The 16278-nt window shown below is 42.8% G+C and overlaps 2 protein-coding genes across 3 annotated transcripts in view; one reads left to right on the top strand and one right to left on the bottom strand.

The window, feature by feature from the left end:
- The window catches only part of ugt8 (UDP glycosyltransferase 8), a 133295-nt gene that overhangs the window by 94868 nt on the left and 22149 nt on the right, over positions 1 to 16278 (bottom strand). The window lies entirely within an intron of this gene.
- Positions 1 to 16278, top strand: part of dlc1 (DLC1 Rho GTPase activating protein) — a 43036-nt gene that overhangs the window by 17170 nt on the left and 9588 nt on the right. Inside the window, exons 1-4 of one of the 2 annotated variants that reach the window (XM_079553916.1) lie at positions 6154 to 6477; positions 12133 to 12204; positions 13597 to 13678; positions 15029 to 15092. In XM_079553916.1, coding sequence (XP_079410042.1) covers positions 6465 to 6477; positions 12133 to 12204; positions 13597 to 13678; positions 15029 to 15092 — 231 coding nt within the window. In that variant the 5' untranslated portion in view covers positions 6154 to 6464. Of the gene's footprint in view, positions 1 to 6153; positions 6478 to 12132; positions 12205 to 13596; positions 13679 to 15028; positions 15093 to 16278 lie in introns of those variants that run through there. The other variant, XM_079553915.1, reaches the window with a different exon arrangement.

Genomic DNA, 16278 nt, shown 5'->3' with positions numbered 1-16278 from the left:
GCCGCAACATTATAGACTAAAATGTTACGCGGTGTACCTTTAACAAGTCCCAATCTATCATGATGTCTGCAAACATTTTATATAGTGGCGTTATTAACTCCAACGTCTTGAGATTTCACTTTCAATATGTGTGTTTACTCTAGTTTGTCATATTTCTGAACAAAAGAGCAAACGGCCATCATTATACCCAGATTACCTGCATGAGTAGACCATAAATGAACAGTTATTCTTAATCTTTGTTTGAGTAGGAGCTCTGGAAATTTCCAGGCATTAGAGCAATGCTTAAGAGTGTGTGCTCTTTCACTACCATATGGTTGGCATCATTAACCGATCCCCAAGTTAGTTTCCCAAGCAGACCTTCTTGTGAGTCTCAGAAAATGCGGCCCGACACACACAGCAAGTCTTTATGTGTTGAAGTGCTAGTTCCCTGGCTTTGGATGCTGCACATAATAAATCTAGACCACTTATATTGTTGATTTTAGAGAAGGAACAGCTGCAGACCAGCGTCAAATTTTGAGGGAGGATTTATGTTGACAATTGGCATCTGCTTTATGACCCCATTAACTTACTGTTTTGTTTATGCCTAAATCAAATGTACAACTCTTCAGCCTTGTCGGCTCAAGTTCTTATTTAAATCCCAAAAATGTGCGCTCTTCAAGATATGTTCCCGCCAAAACCAAACCATCACTAATCATCAGTTTCAGAGTTGAGCATGACTAATGAAAAAAACATGCACTCTTTTTGAAACTTTTCTGGAAATGAACAAGAATGGATAGCAAATTTGACTTGGCAGTTTCTAGAGCTTTGTTACTTCAGCGTTTCCCCGGTTCATTCTTTTGTTGTGCAACATAGAATGAAGCGCTGGCTCTGATGTGTTTTAGCCGCTAACTGTCCTAAACGGAGACACGTGTTGGGGTTTGGTGTGCGCTCCTGCCTGACTGTGTGTATTTGTTCACTTATGCGCTGTTTGCTTTAGCGTTGAGACATTAGTGCTGGCCAGTAATTCTTTCGGGGCTATTGTCTTGAAAGCCAAGGTTGGGCTCGAGCCACATATGGCAGCGTTTTCCTAGGCAACGGTGTTTTTACTCCTTTGAGATGTCAGTGCACGAGCGGAGCGTGATTTACTGTCTGTCAGGGATCAAAATTAACCTTTTCAGCAGGGAATGTGGGAACTAGTGGTTGTGGCATTCGAAGAGGTTTCTACAAAAGAAACAGATTGAGTTTAAAATGATTAGCTTTAAAGTCACATGGCAGAGCGGAAGTCATGACCGAAAGTGTGTTGGTTAGAATCCCGGGTCCTGCAGGTGCAGAGGGGAGCCGATGGCGCTGATTGACTGCCTCGCTTCCATCAGACCAGGGCAGCTGTGGGAAGAAGAGAGTAGGCAAAATATTTCTCTCAAGTACAAGTAAAAAGTAATGACCCAAACAATTAGTGAAGTAGAGTAAACTTGAGTACTGTGAGTAACTGCATAACTGTTTGAGCGAAAAAGTCTGATTAATTTTCAATGACGCCATCAATTATCTAAAAGAAAACATGAAATCATGTGGAAATTGTGATATTTCCAATTAAAATTCAAAGAAAATGGCTCAAGAACAAGGTGCACGAGATGCTCTACATCTATTTTATAGATCAAAATGAAGCGTTTGCCACTAAAATATTTACTCACAGTGGAAAAAGTAGCAATTATTTTTGAAGTACAGATATTTCATTATAATTGTACTGAAGAAATAAAAGGTACCGTATGATAAAACTACTCTGAAAAGTGCAATTTCTTTAAAAAGTTTCTCAAGTACATATACTTGAGTAAATGTAACTGAGTACTACCCGCCTCTGTCACCATCAAGTATAGAGTGAGTGAATATTGACTACAGTGTGTTGATTTGTGAAGCCTGTCAACTCACTCTTGTAAAGCGCTGTACAAGTGTAAGCCATGGTATCATTATTATGGTTTCCGTTTGTAGTCAGTAATGAGCATTATGTTTGTCCATCTGACTATATAAGTTGTAGAAGTGTAACACAGTCTGTATAGCATTTTAACCTTTTAGGCCATAACCTCTTAGCGCCACTGCAGCATTCTCAGACCACTTAAATGCACCCAGCGGAGCAGCAGTTTGGTTCCCTCTCATGCATTTCAGTGTGTGTGAGCCTAATTGAGCCATGAGCACAACTGGCGTCTGCAGTGCGTGTAAACAAACGGCCACAAAACAACCACACCGCTGATCACGAAGTATCACAAAGTATGATGTCCGTATTCCAGCATGTGGATGAAAAACACAGGTTAGCGCTGGCCCATTGTTCTGCTCAGAGTCTGCCTGTCTGTGTTGTGATCACGGACCAGCCCCATCAAAGCGCGATGAGGCATTTGGTGCTCTGTCTACTTCACACTTCCTCTGTTTGTGAGCGTGCTGGTCCAGGCCGCTGTCTCCTCACACTTCCTCATCTCTATTGTCCATAAAAGAAGCACATGCCCTGCCTATATAGTTTGCCTCTGTGTCTCTCAGGCTAATCACTGTCTTATTGGGTTGATCCGCAGCCAGGCTATTTGTGGCCGTTCCTGTTATGAAAAGATTAGTCTTCTTCAGCTTTTCTGTCTCTCTGCCTATGTGTAACAATATGTCCAGCCTCATTATGCCGGCACATGCTGAAGCGAGGGGCGAATTTAGATTGACAGTTGTTAGCTGTTGTCTCCGAGCAATGATCCTTCTCTTGTCTTGAGTCGTGGCACTGAGTTGTTAACATTACGCACATCTTCTGTTCAAATGAATCCCCTTTCTGTCTTCTATCACTCTTCTATTTATGCTCACAATATACTTAACCTCTTACTGAGCGCATTTTCTCCAGGTCAGCTTTATCCAAATCTAAAATCTTCAGGTGGAGGGTCAGTGTAATGCCTCATTTGAAAGCCAAGGCCTACAAGACTGATCCTAACTTTTTTATCATCGTTTTGTTGCATTTTGTTATGTTTTCATTGGGTTTTTCGTCACTTTTTTGTTGTGTTTTCATCACGTTTTCATCACATTTTTGTCACATTTTCATCACGTTTTTCTCATGTTGGCTTGTTGCTTTTTTGTGGCATTTTACTTTTTTGTTTCAAGTTTCAAATTGGTTTTGTATAGCCCAATATCACAACAGAAGTCGCCTCACAGGGCTGCACCAAACATTAAGGCAATAAAACAGAGCAATAAATATGACAATTAAATTATATTATATTATTTTGTTTGTTGCGTTGTACTTGTTTTCGTGATTCTGGAGGTCCTCCCATGTATTGTATGATTATACTTTCAGTACTTTTGAGTATTTTAGGTATTTGGATCATGCAAATTTTCCCCAGGCTGGATTTGGCCCACCCCAATATTATAGATCAGTGATTCTGCAACTTTTCACACCAGGTACCACCTCATATACCGTAATATTTGATCGTCCGTTTACCATGAGGTCTACATCAGATTAAGGCAGGCGCAAACCAGGTCTAACAAGGGGTTGGACAAATGTATAGACATACATTTGGATGTAATGGATGTAAAGTTGTAAACCATCCCAAATGTGAATGCACTATTAGAATGTAAATTAACTGATCTGTAATCAATAAGCGTCTAAAGTTTAAAACGTCCACAAAAAGCCAATTTCAATATGTCAGTGTACAACACAGCAGCTGATGTTTCTCTAAAGTTGGAATAGCTCACATCATAATGGAGTGCAGGGCATTAGGCTGGTCCTCGTTATCTTCTTCGGTTTGTTGACACGGCCTTGGGTGTTTGTGGTGGTGGACTTACACGTCATCCCCTGACCCTCACCTGGCCCCGCTGTTTGGGGAAGGGGACAGTAAAGTAGAGCTTTAGGCCCGAGGCAACCCCAAGGGACAGCTTTCAGCTAGGAACGGAATCTTTTAACCCCTTTTTCCCCCGGCGTTTTCCGTCATTCACTGTTTTACTACCATACCTAATTTAACGCCCTAGTTTGTGGTTTGATACAAGTTGAGAGCCGGTTTCACTTTTCTTTTCTTTTTTGTTGAATACCTGCTCTAAGATGCAGTACTGTAAAGACACAAACTCCATTGTCTGCACCTGTACATCAGTGATTAGACCTCCTTTTAGCTACTTAGCAACGCCCACGATTTAGGACGACTCTTCTTAAGTTAACCACAAAATCTCCAACTTGAAAACTGTTTGCAAAATGCCAGGTTTATGTTTTCAGTAATCCCTCTTGTTTCCTCTTTAGCTGCCCAAAGCCCTCATTATACCCGCGTATTTGATCTGCGTCTGAATCATCAGCCAGCGAAGACTCCGGTGCGCTTTGATGAATGAAACCCATAGACAGTACGAGGAGGCGCACTTATTTGCCCCGCAGCGACTGGCAGCAGCGTCGGTCTGGTGTCGGATCTCCCTCCTCTTCTACCGCACATGTTTCCTCACAATCGCGCGGCGTTGTTTGTGTGTTTACCGGTGTCAAACAGTGAAAACAGCTCAGGATCCACAACGTGGTGGTGGCAATGATGGTGAGCCAGTCGGGTTGGTTCGGTGCCTGGGTGGTCGGTGCAAGTACAGGCGTAGGGATTTTGGTTTTGTTTGGTTGCCTTACTTCATCTTTCCTCCCGCGCTTTATTCTCTGTGTCTGTCTATCCCTCTGTATTATGTGTGTTTTGGACTCACACACACACAACAGAGACTAACGAAGACATTTCATTGAGTGAGACTTTTAGAATAAGCAACATCAGCCACGTTAGTTTACTAAATGCACTAAAAGTAATGAATTTTCAAGCCCACTTTTATCAGACACAGCAAACAACCCCCAACTTCCAGGACTCTTTAGTTGGAGGTCCTTATCTGAGGCTAAAGCAGTCACAGCATGGCCTATTTTGCGTTTTCAGTTTGGATAAAATATCAATATCATAACATAACGGATTTGACTTTCGCTTTTCTGAGCAAGCTGTCTTATTACACCGCTCAATGATGTTTGTTTTTCGAAAAGCCCCTAGAGCTGTATAGATCCTTGCCCTCTGTCTGAAATTATGACATCAAACTCACTATACCAGCTGCGCGTTACTGCTGACCAGCGTCTCTGGCCCTAATATCGTATCTGCCAACTCTAGTCTGCACACTGCGCAATGTAAGCCAGGATTTTCTGCCTCATCCTTTCCCCTGCAGCCGCCAAAGTGTTGGATTACAAGTGTTTCCCTGCCACACAGTCACTGCTCTCTAGCTTTCCTTTTGGGTGCTGGCTGGTGGAGCGTTACCATGGAAATAACACGGAGATGGCTAATGTCATCGAGCCGCATGGAAAGGATGAATATTTCCTCAATGCGCAGGAATCCTGGAAAAAGTGTTTGAAAATAGACTAATTACAAATCCTCCTCCCCCCCCACCGCCCACCAACCCAACGCGTAGGCCCACATTATGTAAAGACATGTGTGGTCTATTATCAAGGCACCGACACTTTCCCTGTCCAAATAATCCAGTGGTTATAAATGATAGCTGTCCCCGAGAACTGCTCAAAAGGGGGACTTCCTACATACTTTGGCAGTATTAAGTAATCCAGTAATTGCTTTAATTACACGGACTTCCCTTCAGAGTGTGATCAAAGCATGGTTCCAACAGAATGTTTACTTCCTATAATCAGCCATGCATTGAGGACTGCAATTTGTTGATGCAGGGGAGGGGGGGTCATGTGAGTGTGCTGTGGTGCTGGATTTTGAGTCAGGATTTAAGGTATAGCCATTTCTTTTTTTTGCGCTTTTGAGACTAATCTCCAGTCCCCAGTTGCGTCCCGTCTACTGTCTCCACTGGGCTTCGTCTAATGATATGCAAACCCAGATAGAGTCTACGGGTGCCTATTCGGCTAGACTGTAGGTGGGGCACTCCGAAGAATAGAAAGACATCCTGGGGAGGACGAGGGCCAACGGGAGACACTTTCATTTTCCACTGGAAGCAACATTGCGGGACAAAGTGGTTTAGTTTTTCTCTACCCACATTCTTCATAACACCGAGCGCCTATATTGTGCTCACCTTAAGAATTGTAATCTTGTGATATACGGGGACGTCCTGTATTCCCTGATAGCGCGAGATAGCGAGTTATAATCGGGTTGTGGATTGTGAGTGATGCGAACGTGTCTGCCTGCGTCTTCTTATCTGCTGTGCGGCGGCGGGGGGGCGGAGTCACAGCGCAGTTACCCATTCCTAAAGCTTGAATCACACGCACACACCGCTCATTCACATTCCTGACAGGGACCGCTTCATTCAGCCGCGCGGCGCTAGATAGAACTTATTGGGGGAAAACCGTGGATCATATCATTGCCGTGAAAACGCGTTACGTATGGATTTTGGATTTGGGCCGGCGTCTCGCGGACACTTGCAAACGCGTGTAGTTTTATGAGTGGATTTATCATGCGCTAACGGTGGATAAAGGTGACCGGACAGCCTGGAGTTCAGTTTTGTGCTGAAGCTGGCGTCGCGCAGACCAGTGGAAAATGATATTAACTCGTAAGTTATTATTTATTTCATTGGCACTTTATTTATTCATTTTGTGTGTGTGTCTGGAAGCGGAACCCGGTGTGCGCAAATGTTTATCATGGGTTTATCCCTGTTAGTCTCGGTTGTTTAAAAACGTGAATATTTTTTGACAAAGCAGCACAAGAGTCTGAAATCCTATTTAAAATTGTTTCTTAGTTTATCTCTCTTTTCCCCCTTTTTCATATTCAATGTGTATTCGATCTTGATGTCAGTTTGTGTTGGATACAGCAGGAGCGCAGCTGGCGCAAACATTGCCACAGCTGTTCTGTTTCCACGTTAAGTTTTATTTGTTTGTGATGTGTGTATTTGCCTGTGATGTGTACCGTTATGCAGAACATGTATTTTTTTTATGGGAATACAAGTTAAGGCTACTTTCCTGAGACGTCGCTTCGCGCTCGCAGACTCTGGCTTGCAGCCTATTGGATTAAATACGAGAGTGTGATCCCTGTGGGGAAACAGGGCCGTGAATTGGAATGCTGAGCCTAAATCGTATTTCATGTCTTTGAGATTATAAGTGTACCAGGCTGCGCCACCAGCCCCATCCGCGCCTTCAGTTTGTTCTAGTGCCCTCAGCCTTTTGCTAAATTGGACACCTTTTGCTGATAGCGACAGGGCTCTGTAAACCCATATTTTCTTTTCTTGATCGTCTCGACTTGATTTATGACTTTAAGACTCTCGTGTGTCTGGTCAAACAAACTGGAACTGTTTTAATATGGCCCCTTATCAGCAATGTAAACCAATATAGGGGACACGCCAGCTTGATGTGAGCCATAATCATACAGACGTGACATGGACGTTTTGCTATTGGAGAAGGATTGAGTTTGCCGTTTTCAACCTGGACCTTACTGACTCATTTCATCTGTCTTTCCACTGCTGTCTTATTTCAGGGATGAAAATATTCCCCTGACTAAACAGAAACGTAGCAACCAACCGTCTTGAACGTCTCTCTGTAATTATTTCAGTGCGCGCACTGGCACATGTTTAAGGGAGTTGGCGCTGAGCTGGAAGAGGAGCAGATAAGGAGAACGCGCTTAACATGGTCGAACAGGAAATGTGCAAGGTCACTATTTCAAATATTTACTCGTATGCACATGTTTGTTAAGAGATGCACATTTGAATGTTTGGGTTAGTTTTGCATCCGTTAAGCAGGTGCTGTCTGTGGCCTGATGTCACATGATTCATAAATCTGTCTTCATCATCTTCAAGGCCTATATGGGGCAGTTCTAGGACCATCCATCTTGTCCAGCTGCATGTGTGCTGTGAGATAACTTTAGGAATGGACCATGACAACAGCGGTAACCACATTATTCTTGGGCTTCTATGTCAATGGGGCATCGACTGAGGCTCACCAGTCGCCAGATGGTGATGGTATCCCTGGCACTGGCTCATTCCTCTAACAAGCAGAACTTCTCTCACACATTTTGCAGCAGCTGTCTTGGCCATGCAAGAGCATAACATGATAGCCGTCTGGAGGATAATCTGATATTGCTTATCTCTACATTCCATTGGAAGGACAAATACAAGCTCTCTACATGTGCACGTGTTTGTTTGGTATTAAAGTTATTCAGTAATTAACTGTAAGATTGTTTCTTTTTGGAGTTCTTAAAGCTTACATGTTAAGAGTTGAAGGACTTTCTAACCTTCTCCTGACCATTATAGGTTGACATGGAGCCAAGAGGTCTCTGGGTTCCTTATCACCTCACCTGTCTAGACCCACTTCACAGCACCTTCGGGCTGTCACACAAAGACCAATTTGATTTAAAAAACAAACAAACAAAAAACACAAAACAAGCTGCTTTGTTGGATAAACTCCCAAGTTCTGGCAATGATCATGTGTTTCCAGATATCCCAATTCTGTAGCCCGAACTGCATCGAGTCTGTTTGACCTCCGGTTTGCCATGTATGCAGCAGCACACAGCCCTTTGAGGTTAGTAGTAGTGGCCTTTGTTTGCTAGTCGCTGACAAACTCCAAGCATTCAGGTTCAGCCAAGCCAGACTCCACTGCCTCCTGCTACAAGGGGAAGTTCTGGCCAGCAATTGTGAGAATTTCCTGCCACAGGAAAGAGGGAGCATGGACGGGGACTGCCAGGTTGAAGTAAGCAAAAGGAGGACAGTTGAGATGAACGTTGAAGCAGGAAGAAGAAAAGAAAGCAAAGCGTGGATAATTATAGTAGCTAGTGCCTTTGGCCGGGAGGAGAGGCTTTACCCGAACTGGCCACTCACCACTGCTCTGGCCTAAATCCAAGAGAAAGCTGCTAGTGATCCATATGAAATCACTTGTAGTAACCTTTATTAGAAAGGTTACCGACTGATAATCGCCATCACATCTTGTTCCCACTGAGCATGAGTGTGTTTCATTGTGTTGTCTTTGGTCATTTATATGAACCAGAACTAGTGCTACATTATACAGACCAGCTGTTGGAACATTTCTCCTCTCTATATATTTATCGCAGTAGAGCAACACAGTTTTCCATAATTATAGGATTGTGAAATGTCTTTGCCCCAGTAACTGTTACAATTCTGGGGTTCAGATTTAGAAACAGTTTGTTTGACAGATGAGGCATCCTGTCATGGTCATGTCAGGGGATGTTTTGTTTCTCTTTAATTACTAATACGCTCCTCGGCACCGGCGCATCAACCCTATAGTGAAAGAAATATTGCTATCTTCTGTGACTCTTGTGTAAATATATTTCATAAGTCTTTTTCATAAGACAGTACAAGCCAGCAAAATCCGATTAGTGGAATTATCTGTATACGTTACACAAAGTGTTTGCTTGATCCTCATCCTGTCATTTGTTTGGAGTACGTTACACTCAGCCGTGCTGCATCCAAATTCCTAAATTGTATTATGCCTCTATTAACATTTTGCCCCTCTCCTTTTCATCTCCTTGTAAGGCACGTGCATAGTCGGTGCCTCTCTTCAACCACAAGGACATTGGATAATTGTACACTTTGAATTTTGTTGATCCCAGTCCATTGTTTGCAGTGGCAGCATGTCCGCCTAATATCAGGTTAGAAACAAACGAAGGTGGGCCCTCTGAGCCTTATGGTCAGCGTTCTCCGCAGCGCCGCTCTGCTGGTTTCCTGTGGGGGAAGCAGGAAGAGGAAGTGAGCTAGTTCCCTGGCCAGGCCTAAGGAGTTGAGGTGGACAGTGGGGAAGCCCAAATGTAAGATAGAAGTTATACACCACTTTGCTTGGTTTCAATTGTTTAAAAAATATAGTTTCATGACCACAAACCCTGCTACTATCTCCTTTCCCCCTGTCCTCAACTTATTTGCAATTGTATGTATGCTGCTCTATTGTCAGTTTGTTTGTGCCACAGACCCCATGCCATTCACTTCCTGTATCCAAACAAAAGGCAGCTAAAAATTCCAAATCTGACTGAATAGCGTCAAAAAAGGCAGTGACTATACAAATATGGTCTAGTTTGACCCATCTGTGTGCCTTGGATGCTGTGGTCTGTTTCCACAGCAACTCCATAAAATGTTATTGTAAAGGAGATTTGACACACATTTGTGTCACATGTATCAATAGCTGTCCCCTCCGTTCACCTATTGGAGTCTTGGTAAAATGGTAAATGGTCTCATTTATATAGCGCCTTTCTGGCTTTCAAAGCGCTTTACATCAAGGACCCAGTCAGCCATTCACACACCAATGTACGCAGACACTGGAGGCATGGTGGATGAATGTGTCTTGCCCAAGGACACAACGGCTGTGTGCACCTGTGGGATTCGAACCACTGATCCTCCGATCACAAGACGACCCACTCTACTGTCTGCACCACGGTACCCCGTGGTTCCTTATATTTCAATAGCTTTACTTTCTTTGGAGCATATTGTCTTTAAACGCAAGGTTGGTGTTGTGCATACACTCCTCTGTTCACATGTGATTGGAAACATATAAACTACAGAGCTTGATCGGCCAGTTTCATCCCACAGCTCAGAGATCCCCAAGAAAAATTCAAATCTTTTAACTTTTTTTAAAATTTTGCAGTATTGCCCATATGCTCACATACCCACAAAAATGCTATATTTAGAGCAATGTCCAATAGTGCAGATGAAATGAGAAGTTCTAATTCTTCCTCCCTTGTTTGAGGAAGCTGTTTTCACTGGTTGTTTGATTGCTGGATCCCTGGTCACTTCAGTGACAGAAGGGCTGTACTGGTCACGTCGCGCCTTGCTGTGAGTGAGTCCTGTCTGCTGTCTAGGCTTGTTGTTGGTATGTAAATGCTTGTATGTAGACACAAACGTGTGGTCTTTTTCCTGACCTTTCTTGCCGCCCTAAGTGTCTTTAATTATTGCCTTTTCGCAATTTTGGATGAATTTTCTTCTATGCTCTCACAAAATGATTAATTACTTAGATTTCTTTTGGCACTTGAAGTATATTTAAAACACCTTAACCTACAGTGTATGGTGTAGTGAGCATGAGTCAAAGCCAATGAAATGTCATTTTAAATGCTTAGCACAGTAAGTCACTTTCATCTTCAGTTTTACTAGAGTCTTTTTCTGCCCTTGTTCCGCTAGTTTTTGTTTACAAGTTTTTTCCCAAGGTTGTGCTACATTTGTACTAGCTGTCATTCCTCTCAAGATGACATTGTAAAGTCAGTTATTTAGGACCTTGAAACATGTTCCTGTCTGTTTTTCTACCCGAGCAGCAGAAGAGGGACTGGGGGGTATTTGAGGTGGCTGAGTGTGGGCAACCATTTGGCATATGTGATCTAAAGGGCTTTGGCACATAATTGGCAGTCGTCCCCTTGGCTTCTCCAACAAACACAACCTGAGCATTAGCAACTGTACTTAACATTACAAGCCTAAATGTCACACCTTGTCTTTAAGGAGTTATGGAAGTGTTTGTCAGGAAGAGCAGCCAAAACATTCTGAACATGCTGAACTGTGGCAAATAAAGAATGTAGTAACAATCCTTCTTAACATTCCAGCCATTTGAAATTTCCCAAATGAGTAAGGCTGTGCATTTAAATGCAATTACATTTTAACAATGCAATTAACAAATCACAAAAACTGGTATCATTTAGGTTATATATTGTAATCTTCCCAAAAATATACAAAACATCCATTCTTCTTAGGGCCTTAATATTTATATTTAACATGCAATCCCTGTTGTTTCTGAAATACCTATAATTGTTGTATTGGTTAACTGTTAATAATTCAGTCTTCTGGCTCAGATGTTAATGCTCCTTGATGTGTTTAAAATGCATTACAGATAATGTAATGCTCCTCAGAAATGTCTCATTTATGTGTGAAAATGTTTTTCTGCCCTTTTAAACAGTCTTGTTATACAAAAGACGGTGCTGTAATTATATTTTGGTCTGAGGTGAGCATTAAAAGCCACAGTGTTACCTGGCGCCTAATGAGCTTAAACGGCCCACACTCACTGTGTGAAAGGGTTAACGCTGATTTGATGCTTTGAGCTGTAGCTTTGGAAGCATGTGAGAAGAGAGTGACTGAGTGTGACATACTGTAGCTAATGAGGGATCAGAAGGTTCACTTAAGCTATGGCATACCCATTATTGTCTATAGAATGACTGTGCTTTGTGTGCTTTTTATGCTTATGATATAGGTGGTTTTACGTCCTAAAAACATAAACATGTTTCTTGTCTGTTCTAGAGATTGAAGCCAAGGAGGCCTGTACGTGGCTCAGGGCAGCAGGATTCCCACAGTATGCTCAGCTTTATGAAGGTAAGAGAACCTGCATGTCTCCATCCGCTGCCTCTCCTCTTCCCAACACACACAGCGCAGTTATCATCCTTATTTTACATCACAAACAGTGCTGTGTGAACACGACCACAGAAGGAATGGTCAAATGCTGAGAAACTTGCATGTCCAGCCTCCATTGGTATTATCTGCTGATTTTGTTTTTGTCCTTTGGAGAACACAAACACCAACAGGCAGCGCCTGGTGCCCTGCTCTACCACACGTAGCATGACATTCCTGAGGAGTGAAGGGCGTGTTGTTACACCAAGCAAGACTTTGCTCTCCTTATGCACCACCCACAAACATTAACCTTTGTATAATGTGGCTGTAACCCACATACAAGTCTCTGACTCTCTCTCTTCCTATCTTCTATAGGAATGATTGTTGAATGACAAATGATGGTCAGAGACATATTCTTTCTGACCCTTGCGTTTTAAAAGCACATGGACCACAATAGTTTAAACAGCCTTTACACTCCATATAGCAGCTTCTACATTATGGCATACTGCGGTCTGTCCATTCACCCTTATGTAACTACAGGATGTTGACAGCAGCACTAAGCTACTTTTGTCAACAGATTGCTTTTTGCCATTTAACCGTGAAGGGTCTCCTTTCCAAAAGGGAAGCCTATTGTGCTCTGTCTCAGGTGTTGAGACACTTTTCAAAAACACAGGAACAGCAGTGGCACAGAAATCCCCCAGTGGCAATAAATCACAACCTGTTTTTACAGCACTGTAAACTCTCCAGTCGCAGGGGGAATCCATCCTAATAGGAAACAATTTTTCACTCACTTTTATCCAGCACAATCTCAATTGTTGCGGTTTTAAGACTATAGCCTCACCAAAGATAAGCAGACTGACAGGTCAGACCTCTCTCTGTCAAGCTTTTTCACCTGCTTCCCTAAGGGTTTTTAGAATCACATTGTGGGTTGGATTGTGTTGCATCCGTTCCGTCATTACATATGCAAAGTACAATTCTGTATTTGTTCTGTGCTAACCCTAAGATTTGTCAGAACTAAGTGGAGTAGTGTTTCTGTTAATGAAGTGGATTACACATAAAGAACCAGAAGGACTATAGGAAGTGGAGCACTGCGGTGCTGGAGTACCTATTGTCATTTTCTTCAATCAGTCTCCTGCTTCTGCTGTGTGCTCCACATCCCCCCTGCCTGCCTGCTCTGAAAGCTGCAGCTGTGTTTGTTTGGTCGGCTAAGACGCTACTTCCTCTTAGCTTTTCATCGGGACCGTGTGGGGGAGAAGGTGGGGCGGAAGTGCCCGGTGGGTGCTTGAGTGGGTGGCTTGTCTATGTTTGATATTGTTATAAATTGATCATATCACTGTCAAACCGTCAGTAAGATATCACCTTTATTGTTTTCCTCAGATGCACAGTTCCCCATAGATATATGCTCGGTCACCAGGGATCATGACTTTCTGGACCGTGATGCCATCGAGGCGCTCTGCAGGTGAACTATGCCTCATTTGTACTTTCTTTTGATGTCATGTACAACGCTTCCTAATCTCCTTGTTTCTATACTATCTCTGTTTCCCCCCCTAAATGAAACCGTGCGGGCATGACTTCAAACCCTGTCTTTGAAATGCTGCTGATGAGATAAAAGAATGCTGTGATAAGCACCTTGGAGCCATGAACATGCTTACTTTTTTCTTTTTAGATAATTAAAACCTGTCTATTCATCATTATGATGTACGGAAAGTTTTGGAGAGCTAGACAGCACTTCAAGCTACATGTCATAGCTGGATCTTGCATTATAGGTGCTTCACTGCACAGAGACAATGCCATATGTGCTGTAGCTTCAAATATGTCTAACCTTTCCATTCATTGCATAATACAAAGGTACCATATCTATTTAAGCCTGTTTTGTTTTTTGTTTTTTTACAATTTAAACATGTTTGGATAAAATAATAATGATGATAATATAGGAATAAACTGAGGGACATGAATACTTGTAAAATGTTCAGCTCTTTGTCAAATTCATTGTTGATATATTGTTCTCATAATAATACCAAGAACTATGTGTGGCATTACTGTGCTATGCAATTGCTGAACCAAATTGATGTATTTATTTGGGAAACGGCCTGCCATAAAAGTAGGTCCCAAACTTCTCTTACTGTTATATTATTATGAAAGCATTCTTGAGACGGTCTGGTACCCGAGTAACACCCATGAATCAACATAATGAGGAGGAAGCTAATGGTTCTTTAATAGACTCCACTGCTTTATCAAAGTCAGCCTGCTGGAGTTATAAACCACAGCAGGTGTCCCTCATACATCTGGAAGCTATCATCTCAGTGTCCTAGCCTCCACCCACCCCCATGTCCCCCATGCCTGTCTGTCCTGCATGTACCCCCTCCCCTTACCCCATAGTCCTTATCCCCTCTCCTCTCTATTGTTACATGATCTGCTCTAAGAGCTCTCCAGAGGGTAGACCGGGCCTCACTCCTCTTGTCCAGGTGGCATAGGGGATAAGCTTTCTGTCCCCGCACCCCACTCTAACCCCCCACCCTCTCCGCCCCGCCTCATCCCGCCCCACGACGTTTACGCCATTCCAGCACATTTCAGTCTCCTGCACCTTTTCCTGCTCTTTTCTGGCTTCATGTGGAGATTATCCATCACCAGCTCATTAGCTATCATCGCTGCACCCCCTTTTTCATCCCTCAACGTCTTCCTTCTTTTTTGCTTCTCCGGCTTCTCACAAATGTTACTACCCACTGGCTACAAAGGTGGGGTCAGAAGTAGTGTTTTTGTTTAAGCACCATGTTTAATGTAACTGATGTGTAACTGTGTTTGCTCGCAGGCGCCTGAACACCCTGAACAAGTGTGCGCTAATGAGACTGGAGATATCGCCTCAAAGAAAACGAGTAAGCACACACTTCTCTGCAAACGCTTAGCTTTTGCATCTTCTTACCTGTATCATTAGCCTGGCCAGAGGGTAAACATAAGGTTGTTGTCAAATATAATGAGAAAGCACCTGTTTTAGTTTATTTCTCGGGACCCTCAGGGAAGGGAGGTTTGTCCTAATGAAGGGGTTTCATTTACTAAGACTTCCTCTTTACACCTTTCTTGCACATGCTACTTTTTGGTATGAATGTATATGAATGTGTATATAGGTCAAACGAAGGATTCTATAAATTTCTTTGAGAACTTATAATAATTCAAGCCATCCATTCCCACACTCTTCTTAAGCATTTGTGTTGTTAAATTAATATACACTAAATTCAATCTGGCTCACATTACTATTAGGTTCTTCTTTTTAAGTTACTCTTTTTCTTAGAAAGGTGTGTGTGTGATACTGTGATTTTCTGCATGCGTCAAAAAAACCCTGTTTGGGACAAGAATTTCTCCTAATCGACTTTAATTCTGGTAATAGCCTTAAGCACTACATAGGGACATCCTTGTTCAGTGTGTGGCGGCATTCATCAGCATGACCCACTTTGTGTCACCTTTCAAATCTGGAGTCAACAGAGAACACAGAAGTCAAAGAGGTTATTTGCCATCTTTGTCGAGCCGCAACCCCCATAGACCATAGACAGCTTAGGAATGCATTGATCTTCTTGTCTTCACATACCCACTTCTCTCAAACACGCATCTCTAGATTCTTCTGCTTTATTTTACTCTCTAAGAAAGTGTTTACTTAGGAATCCCACAGATATTTCAAAATGCTCATTGACCGATAATTATAAGAACAAGTAGTTCAAATAGTTGGCAGAAAGTAGTGTTTGCTGTAAAACATGGACACATAGTTACTGAACAGGTATGTACCCAACCCAATGAGGTGGAACACCATGTTTCAAAGAGGGCTTCTTCTCCTTTGGATATTGAGCAGTGTATGAGCAGCCGAGTCTCCAACTGTTATCTGTGCATGTCCGTTCGCCCAGCAGGACAAAGCCCGTAGAAGGTGAATGACCCCAGTCTGGCCGGCTGCCTTGTGAACTATGGGGGTCATGATGGCATTTCTTGTAGTCCCCCCGGGGCCCACGATACATTAACTGCTCTGGGGGAGGAGTGTAGAGTGTAGAGCGGCTCGTGTGATTTCTGTGAGTTAGG

Source organism: Gobius niger (assembly GCF_951799975.1).
Source record: "Gobius niger genome assembly, chromosome: 3".
NCBI classification, from domain to species: domain Eukaryota; kingdom Metazoa; phylum Chordata; class Actinopteri; order Gobiiformes; family Gobiidae; genus Gobius; species Gobius niger.
Note: the sequence above shows the minus strand (reverse complement) of the source record. Positions and strands in the feature narration are given on the sequence as shown.